The sequence below is a fragment of the Raphanus sativus genome, chromosome 8, assembly GCF_000801105.2.
Source record: "Raphanus sativus cultivar WK10039 chromosome 8, ASM80110v3, whole genome shotgun sequence".
NCBI classification, from domain to species: domain Eukaryota; kingdom Viridiplantae; phylum Streptophyta; class Magnoliopsida; order Brassicales; family Brassicaceae; genus Raphanus; species Raphanus sativus.
Genome location: NC_079518.1, coordinates 21,289,503 through 21,310,814, shown reverse-complemented (window position 1 = coordinate 21,310,814; position 21,312 = coordinate 21,289,503). Strand labels below are relative to the sequence as shown.

The window sequence follows — 21,312 nt, the reverse complement described above, 5'->3', positions numbered from 1 at the left end:
TTTGTTCTTGGGATATCCTTCTGGCTACAAGGGATATAAGTTACTGGACTTGGAGACAAATCAGATTTCTACCTCAAGAAATGTGATTTTTCATGAAGACATCTTTCCTTTGGCTTCTTCGACTATGTCTGCCGATTGATTACAGCTCTTCACACCATCACATTCTTTGTCCTCAGGTAACACTTCTTTATCACCCTCACCAGAAATATCACCACCACCAGAAAACTCATCTCTCCCTCCTCCATCTTCTCATCTTCCACCAGAAATTTCTTCACGCATACGCAAATCTCCTGCTCACTTGCAGGATTACCATTGTTTCAGTATGGACTCAAACATTACTAATCCCATATCCTCTTGTTTATCTTATTCCAAAATATCACCATATCATTCATATTAAATAAACACCATCACAAAGATTCCCATCTCTCATTCCTATTCTGAGGCAAAGAACTCTAAAGAATGGTGTGAAGCAGTTGATAAAGAGTTTGGGGGCAATGGAAGCTACGAGGACTTAGGATCTTACTCAGTTACCGCGTGGGAAGAAAGCAGTTGCTTGTAAGGTTCTTTACTCCTTGAAGTTCAATGCTGATGGCACAATTGAGAGGCGTAAATTTTGTGTTGTTTCTAAAGGCTTTACTCAAAAGGAAGGATTAGATTACACTGAAACTTTCTTTCCGGTAGCAAAGATGACAACACTTCGATTTCTTTTGAAAGTTGCTGCTTCTCGGAAATGGTTTCTCCATCAACTCGACATCTCTAATGCGTTTTTGAATGGAGAACTGGATGAAGAGATTTATATGAAAATCCCTGATGGACATGCAGAGAGAAAATGAATTACTTTGGCTGAGAATGCAGTTTTCAGATTGAATAAATCTATTTATGGTCTTAAACAAGCTTCTCGTCAATGTTTTCTCAAGTTCTCTACTGCATTGTTACGTTTGGGTTTTTCACGAGCCACTGGAGACCATACACTCTTCCTGAAAACATGTGATGATGGTCACTTTCTTGCAGTGTTGGTTTATGTTGATGGTATTGTGGTAGCAAGTACGAATGAATCTAAGTCTAAAAGTTTGATTTAAGACCTGTCTCAGCAGTTTAAACTCAGAGACCTTGGGGTTCTTAAGTATTTTTTGGGTCTAGAGATAGCTCGGAGCAGTGCAGGAATATCAACCTGTCAGCGAAAGTATGCTTTGGAGATACTTACTTCATCAGGTATGCTTCGTTGCAAACCGGTTTCAACTCCAATGGTTCCAAACTTGCATTTGTCTATTGATGAAGGGACTCCGGTTGATAATCCTGAAATGCACCGCAGTCAAGTTGGTCATCTAATGTACCTCACTATCACTAGGCCTGACATTACTTATGCTGTCAACAAGCTCTGTCAATACTCTTCAGCTCCGAAGGCTCCACATCTTCAAGCTGTATATCGAGTGTTGCAGTATGTCAAAGGGACAGTTGGTAAGGGTCTGTTTTACTCTGCTACTGAGGACTAACTCTAAAAGGTTTTGCTGATGCTGACTGGTCGACTTGTTGTGATAGTAGACGCTCAACTACAGGCTTATCTATATTTCTTGGTGATTCTTTGGTGTCGTGGAGATCGAAAAAGCAAGATACAGTTTCATGTTCTTCTGCAGAAGAAGAGTATCGAGCTCTGTCTCAGGCTGGGAAGGAAATGGTTTGGTTGATTAAGTTGATCAATGATTTGAAGGTTCCTTTGTTGCAACCTCTGATATTGTTCTCTGACAGTACAGCGGCCATATACATTGCGACTAATCCTGTCTTCCACGAGCGGACGTAACACATCGAGAATGATTGCCATTTTGTTGGAGAAAGACTTGATCGAGGCATTCTTAAGACACTTCATGTACGTACTACTGATCAAGTTGCTATTATCATGACTAAGCCACTGTTTCCTCATCAGTTTCATCATCTCATATCCAAGATGAGTCTTCAAAACATTTTCGAATGCTCATCTTGAGGGGGCATGTTGGTGTATATAACCCGGTTTACCGGTTAGATGTAAATTAGATTTAGTGGTTTAGTCCGGTTAATTGTACAGCTTACTATATATTGATGTAAATACTCATTTTTAAATGATAAGAGATATTTTGATATTATCTCCTTCTTTTCTCCCAAGCAACTCTGTACGTAAGAGGTTTCAAAAGGACGCCAAGCTTTCGTTCCTGATTCTCGGATCGATCACAGCTTACTGTTGAAGAAGGGAGATGGCTTTGACTCAAAGGATGCTGTGATTAATAAGGATTGTTGTGGTGTTTATGGTCGTTTCCATTGAGATTGATGTATCGATCGGTGTGAGAGTTTTGAAGGTTTGTGCCAAGTACAGGTGAAGAAGAATGGGTACATCACGAAAATAAGACCGAGGATGAACATTTCAACTGACCATCCTTCAAAACTCGTGACTGGTTGCAGCACTACTTCTTTGTCAAGATGAACTAGGTGGCTTTTGAGGAACCCCTACTGACCTTCGAGTGTTATTGGGCCTCCAAAATTGGTAGAAGATTAAAGTCATTTCCGTCGTTTTCGGGGAAAGTTATGCACTAGCACTCTTTTTCTTTTTTTATCATGCAGTCAAGCATCCTAGCAACAATGCATACCCCAATAATTCTGTTGAAACGTAACTAAAGTTGATGCTCCCAGTCACTAAGCTTGGCCAGAGATTAGCAAGACAAGACTTCAATAAAGCCTAAACAGTGTTTATTGTAATATTGTAGATTCAATTCAGTTCGATATCAATCTAAGACAAATCGATTAATTTAAAAAATAAGAAATAAATCAAAATAAGAAAGTAAACGAATGTGATTTGGTTTGGTTTCAGATTATAAAAGAGCTAGGCCTAGGGCATTGGGTCGGGTGTTAAGCGATCAAAAGCCAAATACATATTCAAGGAGCGATTCACAACAAGTCTAGAACTCAAAATAAAGAACAAGATTGATCCATTTTCGTGCAATCTCCTCTTTTATCAAGCAATCACAATGCTTAAATTATCGCTTCGATTAGAAAATGATGACAAAAATTAATCCTCAGATTCGAATCACAATACGCCCTAACATTTACTTTCGCTGGCTAGGGATGAGTTGCATATTCAAGTTATTTCTACAACCTTCCATATTCAAGTTATTTCTACAACCTAAATCACTTTTGATGAATAGATTAACCTAAACTCATGCACTTAGTGGTTAGTATAATGCAAACCTTAAAGTGCAACATTGAATGGACACTATCAAATAATTTTTTGTTTAGGATTGTAAAAATGGAAAATTACTATCAAATTATAATTATTTTAAAGGAAAATTACTATCAAATTTTTTCTTTTTCAAATTCCGTTTTTATCTTTGTATATATATTTTTGATCATTATATATTTTTAAATATGTAACAAATATTAAAAGGACAATTACTATCAAATAATATTTTGTAAATATTTTTTGTTTAGGATTTAAAATGGAAAATTACTATTAGATAATAATTATTATTATTTTTAACAAAATTTGTTTTTGTTATTATCTTACTATATATACTTTTAATTATGAGATAGATTTACACATGTCACAATCTTAAATATATATTTGCTATGTATTGCAATCATGTTAATTATTAACTTTGAAGAACCAAGCTTTATATAACAAGATTCTCTCTCGAGTTCTCTTGTTACCTTGTTCATCTTCGAGAATTCAAAGTCAAAGGGTAAAAAACCTAATAGATGTTTCGATCAAACCAAAGGGATCTAAACAACAGTTAGTCTCATTGAGACTGGGACCATGCATAATCAAGGTTGTATCACAGTGTGGTTGATAAATGTTCTTTAAAGAAATCAGAGGTTTGGTAAAGGAAATGACACGTATTTGGTAATTACAACTTTACATTGAACTTTCAAAAAATTCAGTCCTCCATGGAAGAAGTACACATTCATGTAAGATATTCTTTTCTTTGTGACTTGTGAATGGAGAGGGTTATTATCCAACTCAAGAGCAGCTATCTATACTATTAAAGCATGATCTTATTTTAAAAATTTATGATTCTACCCCTGCATTTCAATATATTTACAAATATTTTCATTGTCATTTGATTTAAACTAAAATAAAATATTTTATATAACTATAGTAATTAATACTTTCCATATTTTGTGAATGATAATAATTCTAATTTTTATGCAGATTATACTTTTCATCTAATTTGAATATCATTTTTTCATCTACAATATTATTTAAAGATTAGATATGAATATATACATGCAAATTAAAAATATTACTATGCTATTTTTACATAATAATGATATCCAATTTTGAGTGTTCAATTTGTTTAAAAAATTTATCTTAAAATTAAGTTTTAAATCTAAACATAAATGAAAAAAAACTTCTCATAGTAACCAAAGAAAGAAAATAATATTTTCATATCAATAATAAAGTTTCCTATTACCATTGTTTCATTTTCTTCAAATGATATAATACAAATCTCATTAAAGTCTAAATAATTATTTTATCAATTTTATTTAATATTAAGAAGTATGAATTATTTAATAAATATTTCAAAAATATTATTTATTTTTTAGGTTTTCAGCGGGTCATCTCATATCAAATGTTAGGTTAATAGCGGATTTTTATATTTTTACCAGGTTTTCTAAGATTATAATTACAATTCTTTTTATTAAATTAAACTGAATTATACACATATCAATGGATTTATCGGTTCAACCATAGGTCTGAGTTGGGTATGAGAACACCTCTTGAAAATCAATTACTTTAATAGAACAATTTTTTTGAAACACAAATAGACCATTTTAAAATTATTTATATTCTAATGAAAATTATAAATTAAGTTAAATTTTATTAAAATAAAAATATATCCACACTTTTTAAAGCGCGGATCAAAATCTAGTAAAGGATTATGACCAAACCAGTAAAGCTCGGAGCGTTCAAGATAGAGATGTTAATTCATACTTTGATCCGATTTGGTTTGATTTTATGATTTTTTGTTATTTTAATTTATTAAACTCAAATACCATATTAAAAGCATATCTACTTTAGTTTGTTTATGTTTGGTTTGAATACCTATGATTTTTTATTTGTTCGATTTTATATCAAGAACCATTTTTATAACACTTAGTAAATTTATAGTTTTTAAGATTAGAAAATGAATTTCTAAAAATAAAAATATATTTAGTAATCTATTTTAATATATAATTTTATGTTTTATTTAACTATTATGATAAAATTATTGATTAAAAATAAACATAAAATTTTGATAATTTTCCTAACATAAAAAGAGAGACATTTAATAATATTATAAAAGAATTAAATAATTAAGTTTATCACAAAAATCAGTAAACATAAGAACGTAAAAATTACATTATATTTAACTTTCTGAAACTAAAAAAATAAAAAATAGTTTAAGCAAACTAACAAATTGTTAAGATCAAAATTATATGAATGAAATAATGTATATATACATTTTGGTAATATTATAGTGTTTACATATAATATACTGCTATTTTTAGTTATTTTTTTCTGTTTGATCGGTTTATAATCGAACCATAGAATTTTTACAATAACATACATACTTTATATGGTATTTACCATAACCAAACTACTTTTCCTATTTTGGTTTGGTTCTGTTTTGATCGGTTTGATATAATCGGATTGAATACTTAAGATGCTGATGGGGAACATGGGAGGGGAAGAAAAAAACTTGCAGCAGAGCATTTTCAGTTTAAGGTGTTGATGTAAAGATGTGCGCTCTGAAGTAATCACTGACGTAGTTGCTGAATCAGACGTTGTGGTGAGTGGTGAAGACCATGTGGAGTCAAGATGCTGAGCTGGAGTCGTGTAGACTTGGAGAGCAAGAGAGTATCTTAGAGAAAAGGCAAAGAGGAATAAACTTGGGGAGCAAGTTTATAACTTAAAGGAAGATGAATAAGTGCATTCCAAGAAAATGAAAGTTGCACTTATTTATATGGAAGATGTCCATATTGTAGTTCCTTAGAGACTAGGGTTTCGGGAACGTGGAGAATGATATAAGATAGCAACGAGGTCGTCTATAGCGGGACAGAGACACAGAGGCTGATATTATAGAGAAAGAGAGAAGCTCTTGGAGGTGTTCTGGGTCGTGCTGAAGCAGGAGCTGAAGTACTTGACGGTGGAGAGACATAAGCGGGTAACTTAGGAATTTTTCAGTAGCAGCTGTTAGGGTGTTAACAGGCTAGCGAGGCTGATTAAGCAGAACTTGTAATTGAGTTGTACAAGGAGATTTCTAATAAAGCTATTGGGTGTGCTTGTGTATTTTGTCTCTCTTGGTTTACCTTCGGCATTACTATTGTTGTGTCATCTTTGAACTAACAAGTGGTATCAGAGCGGGTCACTTAAGTTACTGATGTGATCCTAGAGGTGAAGATGGACACGGTTGTTTCTGTGCAGAAGGCAATCATGTTGAATGCGGACCAGTACGGTTATTGGAAGGCTCACATGAAGCAGTTGATTCGAGGAATCAATGAAGATGCGTGGACAGCAGTGGATACTGGTTGGGAGGAGCCTACCATAGTCACAGCAGATGGGAAGAAGCCTAAGCCAAAGGAGGATTGGTCAGAGGCAGAGCGCAATGCATCAAAGTTTAACGCAAAGGCGATGTCGACGATTTTCGGAGCTGTTGAAGTAGAACAGTTCCAGCTGATTCAGAGGAGTACTTCATCTAAAGAGGCGTGGGAGATCCTGCTGAATTCTTTTGTGGGAGATGACAATGTCAAGAGGACACGTCTGGATAATCTTGGTTCGCAGTTCGAGAACCTAAAGTGGTCAGATATTGATACAGTGGCAAGCTTTAGTGTCAAACTCAGTGCTATGGCACATGAAGCATGTGTACTTGGAAAGAAGTACAAGGAGAAGAAGTTGGTGAAGAAGTTGCTACCCTGTCTTCCAGTGAAGTTTGGAACTCAAAAGGCGGTCCTGAATATGACTGCAAACACGGATGAGCTCAAGTTTGACAAGGTAGTGGGTATGCTGAAGACGAATGAGATGGAGACAGGCAGTGGCTTGGTGTCTACATCAGGAGGTACGCCAGTGAGTATTGCCCTTGTAGTTGACAAGTATGCAGAGAAAATTCAGGAGCTTGAAGATGCCGTGGGCATGTTGGCTACGAATTTTGGCAAGAGGATGAATGTCTCAGGTGGGAGGAATCAGTTTGGTCGCCAGGGAGGTGATCGTGACAGTAGCAGAAGAAGAGATGGTTTCAAGTGCTACGAGTGTGAAGGAGTTGGTCATATAGAGGCTAACTGTCCGTTGGTACAACGAAGAGAGCTCAAGTGCTCTGAGTGTAGAGGTATCGGACACACACGGCGTGAATGTCCAAACTCAAGGAAGGGTAAAGTAGTTTGATCGCAGTCGTCTGATGAGTTAGAGTCTGAAGAAGATGAAAAGGTGTTGAAGAATATGGTTGCATTTGGTGCACGGAAGAATGAATCTAGTGTATCCTCTGATTCAGATCTCAGCACAGATGATGGGGAGTATCACGTGCTGCTTAACAAGTGGTTGAGGGCAAGGATCAGAATTTGAGATTGGAGGATGTGGCTCAGAAGCAGAATGAGCTGCTTCAGGAACTTCGTGAGGAACTTGCGGCTGTAAATGAGAAAAATGAGTCTCTTGAACAGAAGGTTAGCGAGTTGAGAGAAGTTGCCATTGGTGAACGAGAGAGATTAAGGATGCTGGAACGTGATTTGGCTAAGAATCACAAACAGATCAGAATGCTCAACGGTGGATCCAAGGAATTGGATAAGATACTCTCGATGGGATAACCAGCCAAGGTGAACTGGGGACTGGGATATCGAGGAACTGAGAGTACTGGAGGAGTACAAAAGAAGGGGCTTTCACACTTTGTACGTGGGAGCACATCAAAAAGTGGAGCCAAAGAAACTTGTCAGGAAGTGCGTCGGGATGTACGAAAAGGAGTGCGGCAGGAAGTTCTACAGTGTGTGGCTGTGAGTAACAAGCCGAAAGTGGTACATTAGTGCAACAACATGAAGATCAGACAGGAGGTTCTGAAGCATGGGTGTGAAGCAGGTACAAGGAAGGAGGCTGATCGGTGCATCAGCAACTGTGTCAAGCGAACCAAGAAACCACATCAGGTGTGCTGTTGGTTATGTGGGAAGGTTGGACACAAGAAGATGGAGTGTTTTTGTAATGCCCCGACCGCCCACGGCTAATGGGCCACCCACGCCCGCTCTCTCGGCCTGTGGGCCCCATCCCATCCGACGGTCAGTCATTAATTTTCCAAAGGCTCGAAATCATTGTTTACTGACCCTGCAATCACCACCCGACCTTTCCCCGTGCTTTGGCCTCACTTACACGGTATCGCGAATCACTTCCCGATAGGTCAGCCATCCTTTCACTACTCCAGCCCAAGAACGCTTAACTCTGGAGTTCTAAACGGATGTGTGACGGAAAAGGTAAGTCAACTTTGGTGACATAGGTAGCCAAATCAATTCTCTTAAGCCTTTCCGTATATCACAACTCGGGATGTTACAGTTTTGCTCGTGAGAAGAGCAGAAACATGGCCAAGAGGGTGAACAAGACGTTCACTAAACCCAAGAGGGTTGAAGAGGTGTTTGTAGCCAAGAGTGGCTTACTTGATGAGATCAAGGAGAAGACATCAGAAGAAGGCTGCAGCTCTGGTAGGAGTGATCTTGAGGAAGATCAAGAAGCATCAAGTCTGGAGTCAGAACACGAGGTTGTTCATGGTACAAAGGGGAAGGAGATCGAAGTACATCAGGAACTGATGCGAGGTGATCTTCAGGAGGGTGATAGCGAAATAGCTCCAAGGCTATAGCAACAAGTGCAGAGGGCACTCGAGGTGCTTGAGGAAGGGCTCATGGTCAAGGAGACGATGCAAGAAGGAAGCCAGATCCTCAACAGTAGTGGGTCGAGAAGTAGCTCGACAAGTGCGTCAGATCGTGATGCAGTACTTGTAATCTTGTTCGCTGCAGCAGAGGCTGTATCATGATTACGCATGGAGTAGCAGACGTGTTTTCTGTAACGCTTGACATCTAAGCATCTGTTTTAGCGTAGTATGCAATCAAGCAGGGGGAGAATGATGACGTTCTAGTAAAGAGAAGTCAAGAGAATGCATATCTCATGGGGGAAAAAGGCATGGTGTGGTGCACATCTCGTGGGAAAGAAAAGCACAATTGGCATGGAAGTTACCAGGTGGGGAACGTGGTTGTTGAACCAGAAGAATGTTGTGCTTGATCGGCACACAAAGCTAAAAGGGGGAGATTGTTGATGTAAAGATGTCCGTCCTGAAGTAGTCGCTGCCGTAGTTGCTGAAGCAGACATCGTGGTGAGTGGTGAAGACCATGTGGAGTCAAGATGCTGAGTTGGAGTCGTGTAGACTTGGAGAGCAAGAGAGTATCTTAGAGAAAATGCAAAAAAGAATAAACTTGGGGAGCAAGTTAATAATTTAAAGGAAGAGAAATAAGTGCGTTCTAAGAAAAGAAAAGTTGCACTTATTTATATGGAAGATGTCCATATTGTAGTTTCTTGGAGACTAGGTTTCGGAAATGTGGAGAATGAAAGCAATGAGGTCGTCTGTAGAGGGACATAGACATTTAGGCTGATCTTATAGAGAAATAGAGAAGCTCTTGGAGGTGTTCTGGGTCGTGCTTAAACAGGGACTGAAATACTAGACGGTGGAGAGACATAAGCGGATAGCTTAGGAATTATTCAGTAGCAGCTTGTTAACAGGGTAGCGAGGCTGATTAAGTAGAACTTGCAATTGAATTGTACAAGACGATTTCTAATAAATCTATTAGGTGTGCTTGTGTATTTTGTCAGCTATTAGGTGTGCTTGTGTATTTTGTCTCTCTTGATTTACCTTTTGCATTACTATTGTTGTGTCATCTTTGCACTAACATAAGGGAGAGATTGAAGAATAAAGATACACTTTTTTTTAACAAGAATAAAAATACACTATAAGCCTTATGCTAGTAGTTTTAATTTGTCTATAGGTCCATGGTAAATACAGTCGTCCTAGTTTATAGAAAAGATAGTTTACTAGTTGCTAGCTTTCTAAGAAAGTTTGTTTATCTTTTTTCTATATAAAAAACCTCACTTGTATCGTCTTAAGCATCAATAAAACACACGTTCAATATTATACTTGTTCTTCACGGTTTGGTTGTAAATGCAAAAACTATAGCACAACTATAGTGTACACAGTACACCAGAGAATATCACTAGAAAGATATGTGTTTATAGGATTTTTAACGTAAAAACTCTCAACTAAGTTTGTTCTCGATAAAAACCCCCAAACTAAGTATTAACGAAATGACCCCTAAACTAACTTTATTTAATGAATTAAATCCTCTCAAGTCATAATTACCAGTACTACTGATAAATCTTTAGTTTATAAGTTTTTACAATAAGTAAATATAGTTGGGGGATTTTACCATTAAAAATAAAAAAATCCAAAATATAATAACATTACTAAAATTAGTAACTTTAATTATCAAAATTAGCATTTTTAAAAAATTTATATAGATATATAAGTCTGATTTTCTTAAACAAAATCAACATTATATATGTATAAATTAAAAATGTAAAACTCCCAAAAAATATAAAAAATATCTAAAGCTTTACCTGTATTAAAATTATCTGAAAATTAAAAAAAATGTAAAAGACAAGTAAATATAATAAAAATTATATCTTATCTAGTAACTTTAATTTTCAAAATTAGCATTTTTAAAACTTTCTATAAATATATGAGTCTGATTTTTTCTTAAATCAACATTATATATGTATAAATAAAAAATGTATAATTAAAGTATATTTATAAAAAAATTTAAAAATGCTATTTTTGAAAAACTAAGTTACTAAATAATATATAACTTTTGGTATATTTTCTTGTCTTTTACATTTTTAATTTTTAGATAATTTTTATTACAGGTAAAGCTTTAGATAATTATTTTCTATTTTTGGGTTTTTACATTTTTAATTTATACATATATAGTGTTGATTTAAAAAAAATATCAGACTCACACACACACACACACATATATATATATAATATATATATATATATATATATATAATTAAAAAGCTAATTTTGAAAATTAAAGTTACTAATTTTTAGATAATGTTATTATATTTTGGAATTTTTTATATTTTATTTTAATGATAAAACCTCTCAACTTTGTTTACTTAATGTAAAAACCCTTAAACTAAAGATTTACCAGTAGAACTGGTAACTATGGCCTGGGATGGTTTAATTCATTAAATAAAGTTAGGTTGAGGGTTATTTCGTTAAATATTTAGTTTGAGGGTTTTTACCCAAAACAAACTTAGTTGAGGGGTTTTAGTGTTAAATATCTGTGTGTTTATACTAGTATTCTTTTAAAGTGAATTTACAAGTCTCTCTTTAAACAGAACCCCAACAAGATTAAGACCTTTTTTGACTTGTTGCCCTAGCCTCACACGTTCTAAAATCGAATACAAAATCTCTAGAACATCTCCCCCTTAGCCCTTACTGTTATTGACTCGATTTCAAGCTTAGTGAACTCCACTCTTATACTTAAAATACAATTATACTAAGAATACAATTGAATTATGTCCCGAGCCTCACACGTTCTAAAATCGAATACAAAATCTCTAAAACATCTCCCCCTTGACCCTTAGTGCTAGTCACTCGCTTCCAAGCTTAGTGAACTCCACTCTTATAGTAAGAATACAATTATCTCGACGACCCTAATACACAGGTCGAGTACGACTACATATACAATACAATCAAATTGGCTATCCACGCATATCTACCCAATATTCACTAACTACCCATTTATGGTAAGTTCCTTCTTCATTCAATGCCTTTAAGAACTTCCCATCCTGAGATCTCCCTTCTCCAAGGTGAATCTCTTCAAGCTTGCTCTCCAAGATGTCTTCGCATTAACTCTGCCTTGGTCCGTAATCCATTTTTCAAGTCGCAATCTCCATCTTGACTTGTTCATCCTCTGTGCACTCTCTGTCTTAGTCTCTGCTTTATTCACTGTTGTAGTTACGGCTGAAACAGAACGTCCATCTGATATTTGCATCTCCAATCTCCCATTTTTAGCTTTGAATGCCTCTCAAGCAGTTGCAAAAATCCGCTCACAAAACCACACACATTCCAACACATATAAGCAGAATAATACGTGCATTAAAAAACTGACAAGGTAGTGGGTATGCTGAAGACGGAATAGATGGAGACATGCAGTGGCTAGGTGTCTACATCAGGAGGTACGCCAGGGAGTATTGCCCTTATAGTTGACAAGGATGCAGAGAAAATTCAGGAGCTTGAAGATGCCGTGGGCATGTTGGCTAGGAATTTTGGCAAGAAGATGAATTTCTCAGGTGGGAGGAATCAGTTTGGTCGCCAGGGAGGTGATCGTGACAGTAGCAGAAGAAGAGAAAGTCTCAAGTGCTACGAGTGTGAAGGAGTTGGTCATATAAGGGTTAACTGTCCGTTGGTACAACGAAGAAAGCTCAAGTGCTCTGAGTGTAGAGGTGTTGTACACACACGGCGTGAATGTCCAAACTCAAGGAAGGGTAAAAGAGTTTCATTGCAGTCGTTTGATGAGTCAATGTCTGAAGAAGATGAAAAGGTGTTGAAGAATATGGTCGCATTTGGTGCACGGAAGAATGAATCTAGTGTATCCTCTGATTCAGATCTCAGCACAGATGATGGAGAGTATCACGTGCTGCTTAACAAGTGGTTGAGGGTCAAGGATCAGAATTTGAGATTGGAGGATGTGGCTCAGAAGCAGAACGAGCTGCTTGCGGAACTTCGTGAAGAACTTGCGGCTGTGAATGAGAAGAATGAGTCTCTTGAATAGAAGGTTAGCGAGTTGAGGGAAGTTGCCATTGGTGAACAAGAGGGAGCAAGGATGCTGGAACGTGATTTGGTTGAGAATCACAAACAGATCAGAATGCTCAACGGTGGATCCAAGGAATTGGATAAGATACTCTCGATGGGACAACCAGCCAAGGTGAACTGGGGACTAGGATATCGAGGAGCTGGGAGTAATGGAGGAGTACAAAAGAAGGGGCTTTCACACTTTGTACGTGGGAGCACATCAAAAAGTGGAGTCAAAGAAGCTTGTCAGGAAGTTCGTCGGGACGTACGACAAGGAGTGCGGCAGGAAGTTCTACAGCGTGTGGCTGTTAGTAACAAGCCGAAAGTGGTACATCAGTGCAACAACATGAAGATCAGACAGGAGGTTCTGAAGCATGGGTGTGCAGCTGGTACAAGGAAGGAGGCTGATCGGTGCATCAGCAACTGTGTCAAGTGAACCAAGAAACTACATCGGGTGTGCTGTTGGTTCTGTGGGAAGGTTGGACACAAGAAGATGGAGTGTTTTGCTCGTAAGAAGAGCAGAAACATGGCCAAGAGGGTGAACAAGACATTCACTAAACCCAAGAGGGTTGAAGAGGTGTTTGTAGCCAAGAGTGGCTTACTTGATGAGATCAAGGAGAAGACATCAGAAGAAGGATGCATCTCTGGTAGGAGTGATCTTGAGGAAGATCAAGAAGCATCAAGTCTGGAGTCAGAACACGAGGTTGTTCATGGTACAAAGGGGAAGGAGATCGAAGTACATCAGGAAGTGATGCAAGGTGATCTTCAGGAGGGTGATAGCGAAATCACTACAAGGCTATAGCAATGAGTGCAGAGGGCACTCGCGGTGGTTGAGGAAGGGCTCATGGTCAAGGAAACGATGCGTGAAGGAAGCCAGATCTTCAACAGAAGTGGGTCGAGAGGTAGCTCGACAAGTGCGTCAGATCGTGATGCAGTACTTGTAATCTTGTTCGCTGCAGCAGAGGCTGTATCATGATTACGCATGGAGTAGCAGACGGGTTTTTCTGTAAGGCTTGACATCTAAGCATCTGTTTTAGCTTAGTATGCAATCAAGCAGGGGGAGAATGATGATGTTCTAGTAAAGAGAAGTCAAGAGAATGCATATCTCATGGGGGAGAAAAGCATGGTGTGGTGCACATCTCGTGGGGGAGAAAAGCACAATTGGCATGGAAGTTTCCAGGTTGGAAACGTGGTTGCTGAACCAGAAGAATGTTGTGCTTGATCGGCACACAAAGCTAAACAGAGGAGATTGTTGATGTAAAGATGTCCGCCCTGAAGTAGTCGCTGACGTAGTTGCTGAAGCAGATATCGTGGTGAGTGGTGAAGACCATGTGGAGTCAAGATGCTGAGTTAGAGTCGTGTAGACTTGGAGAGCAAGAGAGTATCTTAGAGAAAAGGCAAAAATTAATAAACTTGGGGAGCAAGTTTATGATTTAAAATAAGAGAAATAAGTGCATTCTAAGAAAAATTGCACTTATTTATATGGAAGATGTCCATATTGTAGTTCCTTGGAGACTAGGGTTTTGGGAACGTGGAGAATGAAAGCAATGAGGTCGTCTGTAGAGGGACATAGACATTTAGGCTGATCTTATAGATAAATAGAGAAGCTCTTGGAGGTGTTATGGGTCGTGTTGAAGCAGGGGCTGAAATATTTGACGGTGGAGAGATATAAGCGGGTAGCTTAGGAATTGTTCAGTGGCAGCTTGTTAACAGGCTAGCGAGGCTGATTAAGCAGAACTTGTAATTGAATTGTAAAAGGCGATTTTTAATAAAGCTATTAGGTGTGCTTCTGTATTTTGTCTCTCTTGGTTTACTTTTTGCATTACTATTGTTGTGTTATCTTCGCACTAACATAAGGGAGAGATTGAAGAATAAAGATACACTTTTTTTTTGTAATAAAAATAAAGATACACTATAAGCATTATGCTAGTAGTTTTAATTTGTCTATAGGTCCATGGTAAATACAGTCGTCCTAGTTTATAGAAAAGATAGTTTACTAGTTGCTAGCTTTCTTTCTCACTAGGTCTTTTTCCAGCGGACAGTAGAAGAATCATCCCGGAATCTTCATCCTCTCCGGCGCCGATACACCGGGGTCAGCCCCTGGCTTGAAGCCAGAGGGTCCAAAGCCAGAGCAAACTACAGCCTCGAGTCGACAGATACTCCTCAGGCCTGTAACGCTCCCTATTCTTCTAACCTCCGCCAAAACAAAGCCTCTACTTCCGCCTAGCTTCATCACACACTAAGACAGCTTCTGCGATATGGCCTCACGAAGACACACTGCAGCTGAAAAAGGGAAAAACGTAGCATCACATGCAATGGAACCAACGAGGAAGCGCATTAGGGTTCCTGACTTTGATACCTCGGATCTAATCAAAGACAATGCGGTGACGCTTCTAGGCAGGATCACTAACGCTAAGGAGCAACCAATCGACACACTGCTATCATCGCTCCCACGCAACTGGTATCTGAGAGGGAAAGTCACTGGATCTGACCTAGGACTTGATTGTTTTCAGTTTCGCTTTGAGCTCGAGGAGGACATGGACAAGGTGCTAATCAACAGACCCTACCATTACCATCACTGGATGGTAATTCTGCAACTGTGGGAACCAGTAATCTCCTCTACCTTTCCATCACATATCCCCTTTTGGATTCGAGTTCAGGGTTTACCTCTCCACTACTGGCACGAGAAGATGGCCTATCACATGGCCCACGAACAAGGGCATCTGGAGAAGTTTCAGATCTCAAAAACCTCTTTTAGGCTCCAGGTTACCATAGATGGTCTAAAACCTCTACTCAAAGAGTCTCTACTGGAGTTTGACACAGGGGAGGATCTGATGGTCTCCTTCGTATATGAAGACCTGAAATCCCACTGCACAACATGCTTCAAGCTTACTCACTTGGCTGAAGATTGCCCCCTTGCAACTCGCCCCCAACAACAATCTCCCAAAGCCTCTGACAGAGACCCTCAAAGGGCTCCTCACCGTGGACAAGAGAATCGATACTCTCCAACTAGAGATCCTTTCCATCAGAGAGTGGACAGGCATGGGAGACCTTTTGGAAACAGAGTTCCGCTACCACCTCCACGAGGAAACCCACTCAAGAATAAACTCGCTCCAGCACAGCAGCCTAGAGAACCCAACCAGGATGACAGAGTAGTTGACCAGCGTACCTCTAGGCAGGGAAACCACCACCCCCAGCAGAGAGATGAAACTCGCCGTCAGCAGGCCACCAACCACAAACCCCAATGGAGAGAGAAGGTCCCTGTACTAAGGCAAAACGTGACTATAAGAGACAAAAGTGGGCCTATTGACAGGAATACACCTCCCCAAGTCATGCTGGACAAGCGCAACCACTGGAGAGGAATTTAGCGTATGTGACTTCCCAAACTCTCCAGACTTACCCAGAACAGAGGACGTCATGGATGAACTCAGAAGAGTGACTCAACAGTACATCAATGTAGATGACCCAATAGAGAGAGCTGCGCGCCAACATCGGGTGTCCCAGGAGGATGATGAGGTGATGGAAACGACTGCTGCAGGGATCATCGAGACTGCTAGAAAAAACCTTTCAAGCGAAATAAGCCCTCCAGGGACAAAAACAACAGTCTTTGATAGACTAGAGCTCCCTCAGGAAGCATCACATGTACCCTCTGTCTTCACCAGATTGGAAATCCAAGGCGAAAACGGGGTCCTCCCTCATCTACCAACAATTCTGGAAGATCCTCATGGGACTGAGGACCAGTTGCGCAGACAGAAGAAGAAAACAAAAAGAACTGGCTCTAACCGCAACCTCAATGGAGCCTCCTCTCGCAAGAGAAATCTCACACAAACATCACCGGTGCCTCAAGCCCGTCATGGCTTCCCCTATGCATCTCCAATACTCTCCCAACCGAGACAGCGAGCTACTCCAAGAAGTGCAAGAAGACGTACAAGAGGTGCAACTAGCACTCAGCGACAGGATGTGAACCAACAGGATTTTCACATCCACCCTCCTCCTCTTCCTTAGTCTCCTTGAGCTGGAACTGTTGTGGGATTGGGAACCCCCAAACAGTCCAGAGGCTCAAGGATATCAACTCAAAGAGTTCCCCAGACATAATTTTCCTCTCGGAGACCAGAAATTCTGAAGAAACAGTGTTGAAAGAGCTTGACTTCATCGCGCAAGAAGAGCACTTCATGGTGTCTCCACAGGACAGTACTGCGGGTGGACTGGCTCTCTTCTGGAAAAAGATATAGATCTTCAAGTCCTCTCCTCTAACCCCCACTTCATTGATACGCGGATCACGTTCAAGAACACCTCTTTCTACAGTACCTTTGTGTATGGCGCCCCAGAGGTACCTAAAAGACAAGAAGTTTGGGATCAACTATTAGCTATAGCAGAATCAAGAGACTCCGCATGGTTTCTCACCGGAGACTTTAATGAAATAACTGGAAATGGAGAGAAATCAGGAGGACGAGAACGACCTGAGAGCTCTTTCACGGCGTTTCGCTCCTTCCTATCAGCTTGTGACCTCTTCGACCTCAAGCACTCAGGTAACTTCCTGTCATGGAGAGGCGTGCGACACACACATCTAATCCACTGTCGCCTCGATAGGGCTATCGCCAACAGCGCCTGGTCCGATCTTTTCCCCAATGGCCGATCCCATTATCTATCCTTCGAAGGGTCTGATCACAGACCTGTTCTCTCTGTCTTTGACTCCAAAAAGAAAAAACCACAGAAATTGTTCAGATACGACAGGAGATTAAGAGATAATGAGGAAGTAAGGGAGTTGGTTGATAAAGTTTGGAGGGAGGAACCAAACCTGACGATTGCTCAGAGAATTGGAAAGTGCAGGCACGCCATTGCAGCTTGGAGCAAGACTAACTACATAAATAGTCAAAAGCTAATAGCGGAGCTGAGAAAGGAACTGGATAAAGCAATGGCTGATCAGCTAGATGATGGGCTTCTGATCTCATCGATCAACCAAAAGCTCCTCCTTGCTTATAGAGCAGAGGAGGAGTATTGGAAGCAACGAAGCAGGCAGCTGTGGCTGACCCTGGGAGACAAAAACACCGCCTTCTTCCACGCAAGCACCAACAGTAGACGAGCCCGAAACAGACTGACTGTTATAGAAGATGCTTCAGGAACACCGGTCTTCGAGGATTAACAGATTGTAGGAGTAATCTCCAACTACTTCCAACAAATCTTCAACTCCTCCTCCCCTCCTGCTGCGGAAATTGTCAACAAGGCTGTAACTCCGTGCATCTCCACGTCGACAAACGAGACCCTTGTTGCGATACCCTCTGCATCAGAAGTGAAAACAGCCCTCTTCGAGATCCATCCTGATAAGGCTCCCGGCCCAGACGGGTTCTCAGCTAGCTTCTTCCAGTCCAACTGGACATCTATAGGCCCTGCAATCACCAAAGAAATTCAGCTTTTCTTCTCTACAGGATCACTGCCTAATACGATCAATACTACCCACATCAGGCTAATTCCTAAAATCCAGAGTCCAAAACTAGTCTCTGACTACAGGCCAATCGCCCTCTGTAATGTGTACTACAAGATAATTTCTAAGATCCTCTCCCTAAGACTGAAACCGGTTCTACAAGACATTATCTCCGAGACACAGTCAGCGTTCGTACCTGATAGGGCAATAACGGATAACGTGCTCATCACGCACGAGATGCTGCATTACCTCAAGACGTCCCAAGCCACGGTCCACTGTTCAATGGCAGTTAAAACTGACATTAGCAAAGCATATGATAGATTAGAGTGGTCTTTCATTGAAGCAGTTCTGATGAGAATAGTTTTTGATACTACCTGGATACAACTATTGATGCAATGCATCACGACAGTGTCCTACTCTTTCCTCATCAACAATGTGGTGGCTGGAAGTGTTGTGCCGCAACGGGGAATACGCCAAGGCGACCCTCTATCCCCTTATATTTTCATCTTGTGCGGAGAGGTCTTGTCTGGTCTCTGCAAAAAAGCCCAGATTAATGGCACAATGGCAGGACTACGAGTTGCTAGAAATTGCCCAAGGATCAACCACCTGCTATTTGCTGATGACACCATGATATTCACCAAGACCGACCCCCAAAGTTGCGTCGCGTTAATGAATATCCTTCACAGCTATGAGGCAGCTTCAGGGCAGATGATCAATACAGCAAAGTCTTCGATCTCTTTCTCTGCAAAACCCCCATAAGATGTCCGATTGAGAGTCAAGCAACATCTGAAAATAGAGAAAGAGGGCGGTGTGGGTAAGTACCTGGGACTTCCAAAGCACTTTGGGAGGAAGAAAAAGGATCTCTTCTCCTCTATCGTCGACAGAATGCAGCAGAAGGCGCTCAGCTGGTCTACATGCTTTCTCTCTATGGCGGGAAAAGCTGTAATGCTACAATCAGTTCTTTCTGCCATCCCCAACTTTGCCATGTCTGCCTTTGAGCTCCCTGTGAGTTTATGCAAACGCATACAGTCAGTGCTCACGCGATTTTGGTGGGAAAAGAAAGTCTGCTGGGTTTCTTGGGACACACTTACATTGCCAAAAGGTATGGGAGGCCTCGGGTTCCGAGATATCCAAGCTTCCAACAGAGCTTTGCTGGGAAAGATATCCTGGCGAATCATCACCAAACCGGATTGCTTACTGGCCCGAATCCTAGTGGGGAAGTACTGCTCCAATTCTTCCTTCCTGACAATTCACGCTGCTACATCTTCTTCTCACGGCTGGAAAGGCATCCTTCGGGGTAGGGATGTTCTCCTCAACCACTTGGGGAAAGCAATTGGAGATGGAGAAGCTACAAGCGTCTGGAAGGACTCCTGGATCAAACCTGACACCAAAATGAAACCGTACGGTCCAGTTTTAGCACAAGATCAAGATCTCCTAGTATCTGATCTGCTATCACGCGAGACCAAGGAATGGAATAAGATCAAGATCGACAAGCTGTTACCTGAGCCATCTTCACACATCCTCTCTATTTACCCAAGTAAACTGGGGGCTCGTGATTCCTATTTTTGGGGCTTCCACAGCTCAGGTACCTACACGGCAAAAACGGGTTATCTATCGCTGCAAACAACTAAACTCCAATCGACAGCAGAACTCTTGGAGCAGGATACTGAAGGATGGAGTTGGACTAAATATGTATGGTCCCCGAACCTCTTACCCAAGCTGAAAATGTTCTTGTGGAAGCTATCACAATGCTCTACCAACTTGTGAGAATCTCCTAAAGAGGAACATACAGGTCTCAAATGCCTGCTGCCGGTGTGGGGAGACAGAGACCTCGCTACATATGCTTTTTCACTGCCGTTTTGCTAAAGAAGTATGGGCGCTGGGACCTTGGACCACCGCTTTTGACCCTTCGCAAGTCACCTCCTTCAAGTCAGCTCTTGTTCTCTCTACTGCTTGGATCAACCTCCCGCCACACGGAATCTCCTCTAATGTATTCCCATGGATTTGCTGGTTCATATGGACCTCGCAAAACCAGCTACTATTTGAGAATAAACCGTCAACGGCGGCGGAGATTAACATCAAATCGATCAGAGCCGCAAGAGAGTGGGAACAAACGCAACCGGGGATGGCAAAAGCAACAAACAAACCGCCTCCCCTGCATCTTCCTCCTCCTTCACTGATGCTGCCGTCTCTCAATCCCGATCTGGTGATTGTCAACACAGACGCGGCGTGGAATGCAAGAACAGGAAAAGCGGGATTAGCGTGGGTGTTGTTCGATCATAATGAAAGAGAGATGAGCAGAGGATCTCACCTGCAGGAACACATCCAATCGGCTTGCATGGCGGAGGCGTTAGCCGTCAGAAGCGCTCTACTACATGCCGCTGATCTCAACATCAAACATATCTGGCTTCGATCAGATTCACAAGTGCTCATCGGAGCTTTAGCATCGGGACGACGATCGATTGAGCTCTACGGAGTGCTCTCGGATATCGCCACGATTTCTTCTTCATCTTTTGTTTCTTGTCGTTTCAGTTTCATCAAAAGAGACCTAAATGGGCTTGCGGATTTACATGCTAAGGCATGCTTGTATTCGGGCCCAAGCCTAGTGGCCTCTTAAACTCTATGTCTGTTTTTCAGCCTTTTAATCAGTGCATGTGTTTCAAAAAAAAAAAAAAGTTGCTAGCTTTCTAAGAAAGTTTGTTTATACTTGTTCTTCACGGTTTGGTTGTAAATGCAAGAACTATAGTACAACTATAGTGTACATAGTACACCAGAGAATATCACTAAAAAGATATGTGTTTATAGGATTTTTAACGTAAAAACCCTCAACTAAGTTTGTTTTGGATAAAAACCCTCAAACTAAATATTTAACGAAATAACCCCTAAACTAATTTTATTTAATGAATTAAACCCTTTCAGGTCTAGTACTACTGGTAAATCTTTAGTTTAGGAGTTTTTACTTTAAATAAATATAGTTGGGGGATTTTACCATTAAAAATAAAAAATCCA

At 40.3% G+C, this 21,312-nt stretch overlaps 1 protein-coding gene across 1 annotated transcript; it reads left to right on the top strand.

Moving 5' to 3' along the window:
- The first annotated feature begins 20,143 nt into the window (after positions 1 to 20,143).
- Positions 20,144 to 20,920, top strand: LOC108830326 (uncharacterized). Its single transcript, XM_056992962.1, has one exon. It carries the CDS (start codon positions 20,144 to 20,146, stop codon positions 20,918 to 20,920), a length of 777 nt encoding a protein of 258 aa, XP_056848942.1.
- The last annotated feature ends 392 nt before the right edge of the window (positions 20,921 to 21,312 follow it).

Bases quoted from the DNA above. Each gene is read 5' to 3' on its own strand.
- LOC108830326 (XM_056992962.1), top strand. From the start codon at position 20,144: ATGCTTTTTCACTGCCGTTTTGCTAAAGAAGTATGGGCGCTGGGACCT.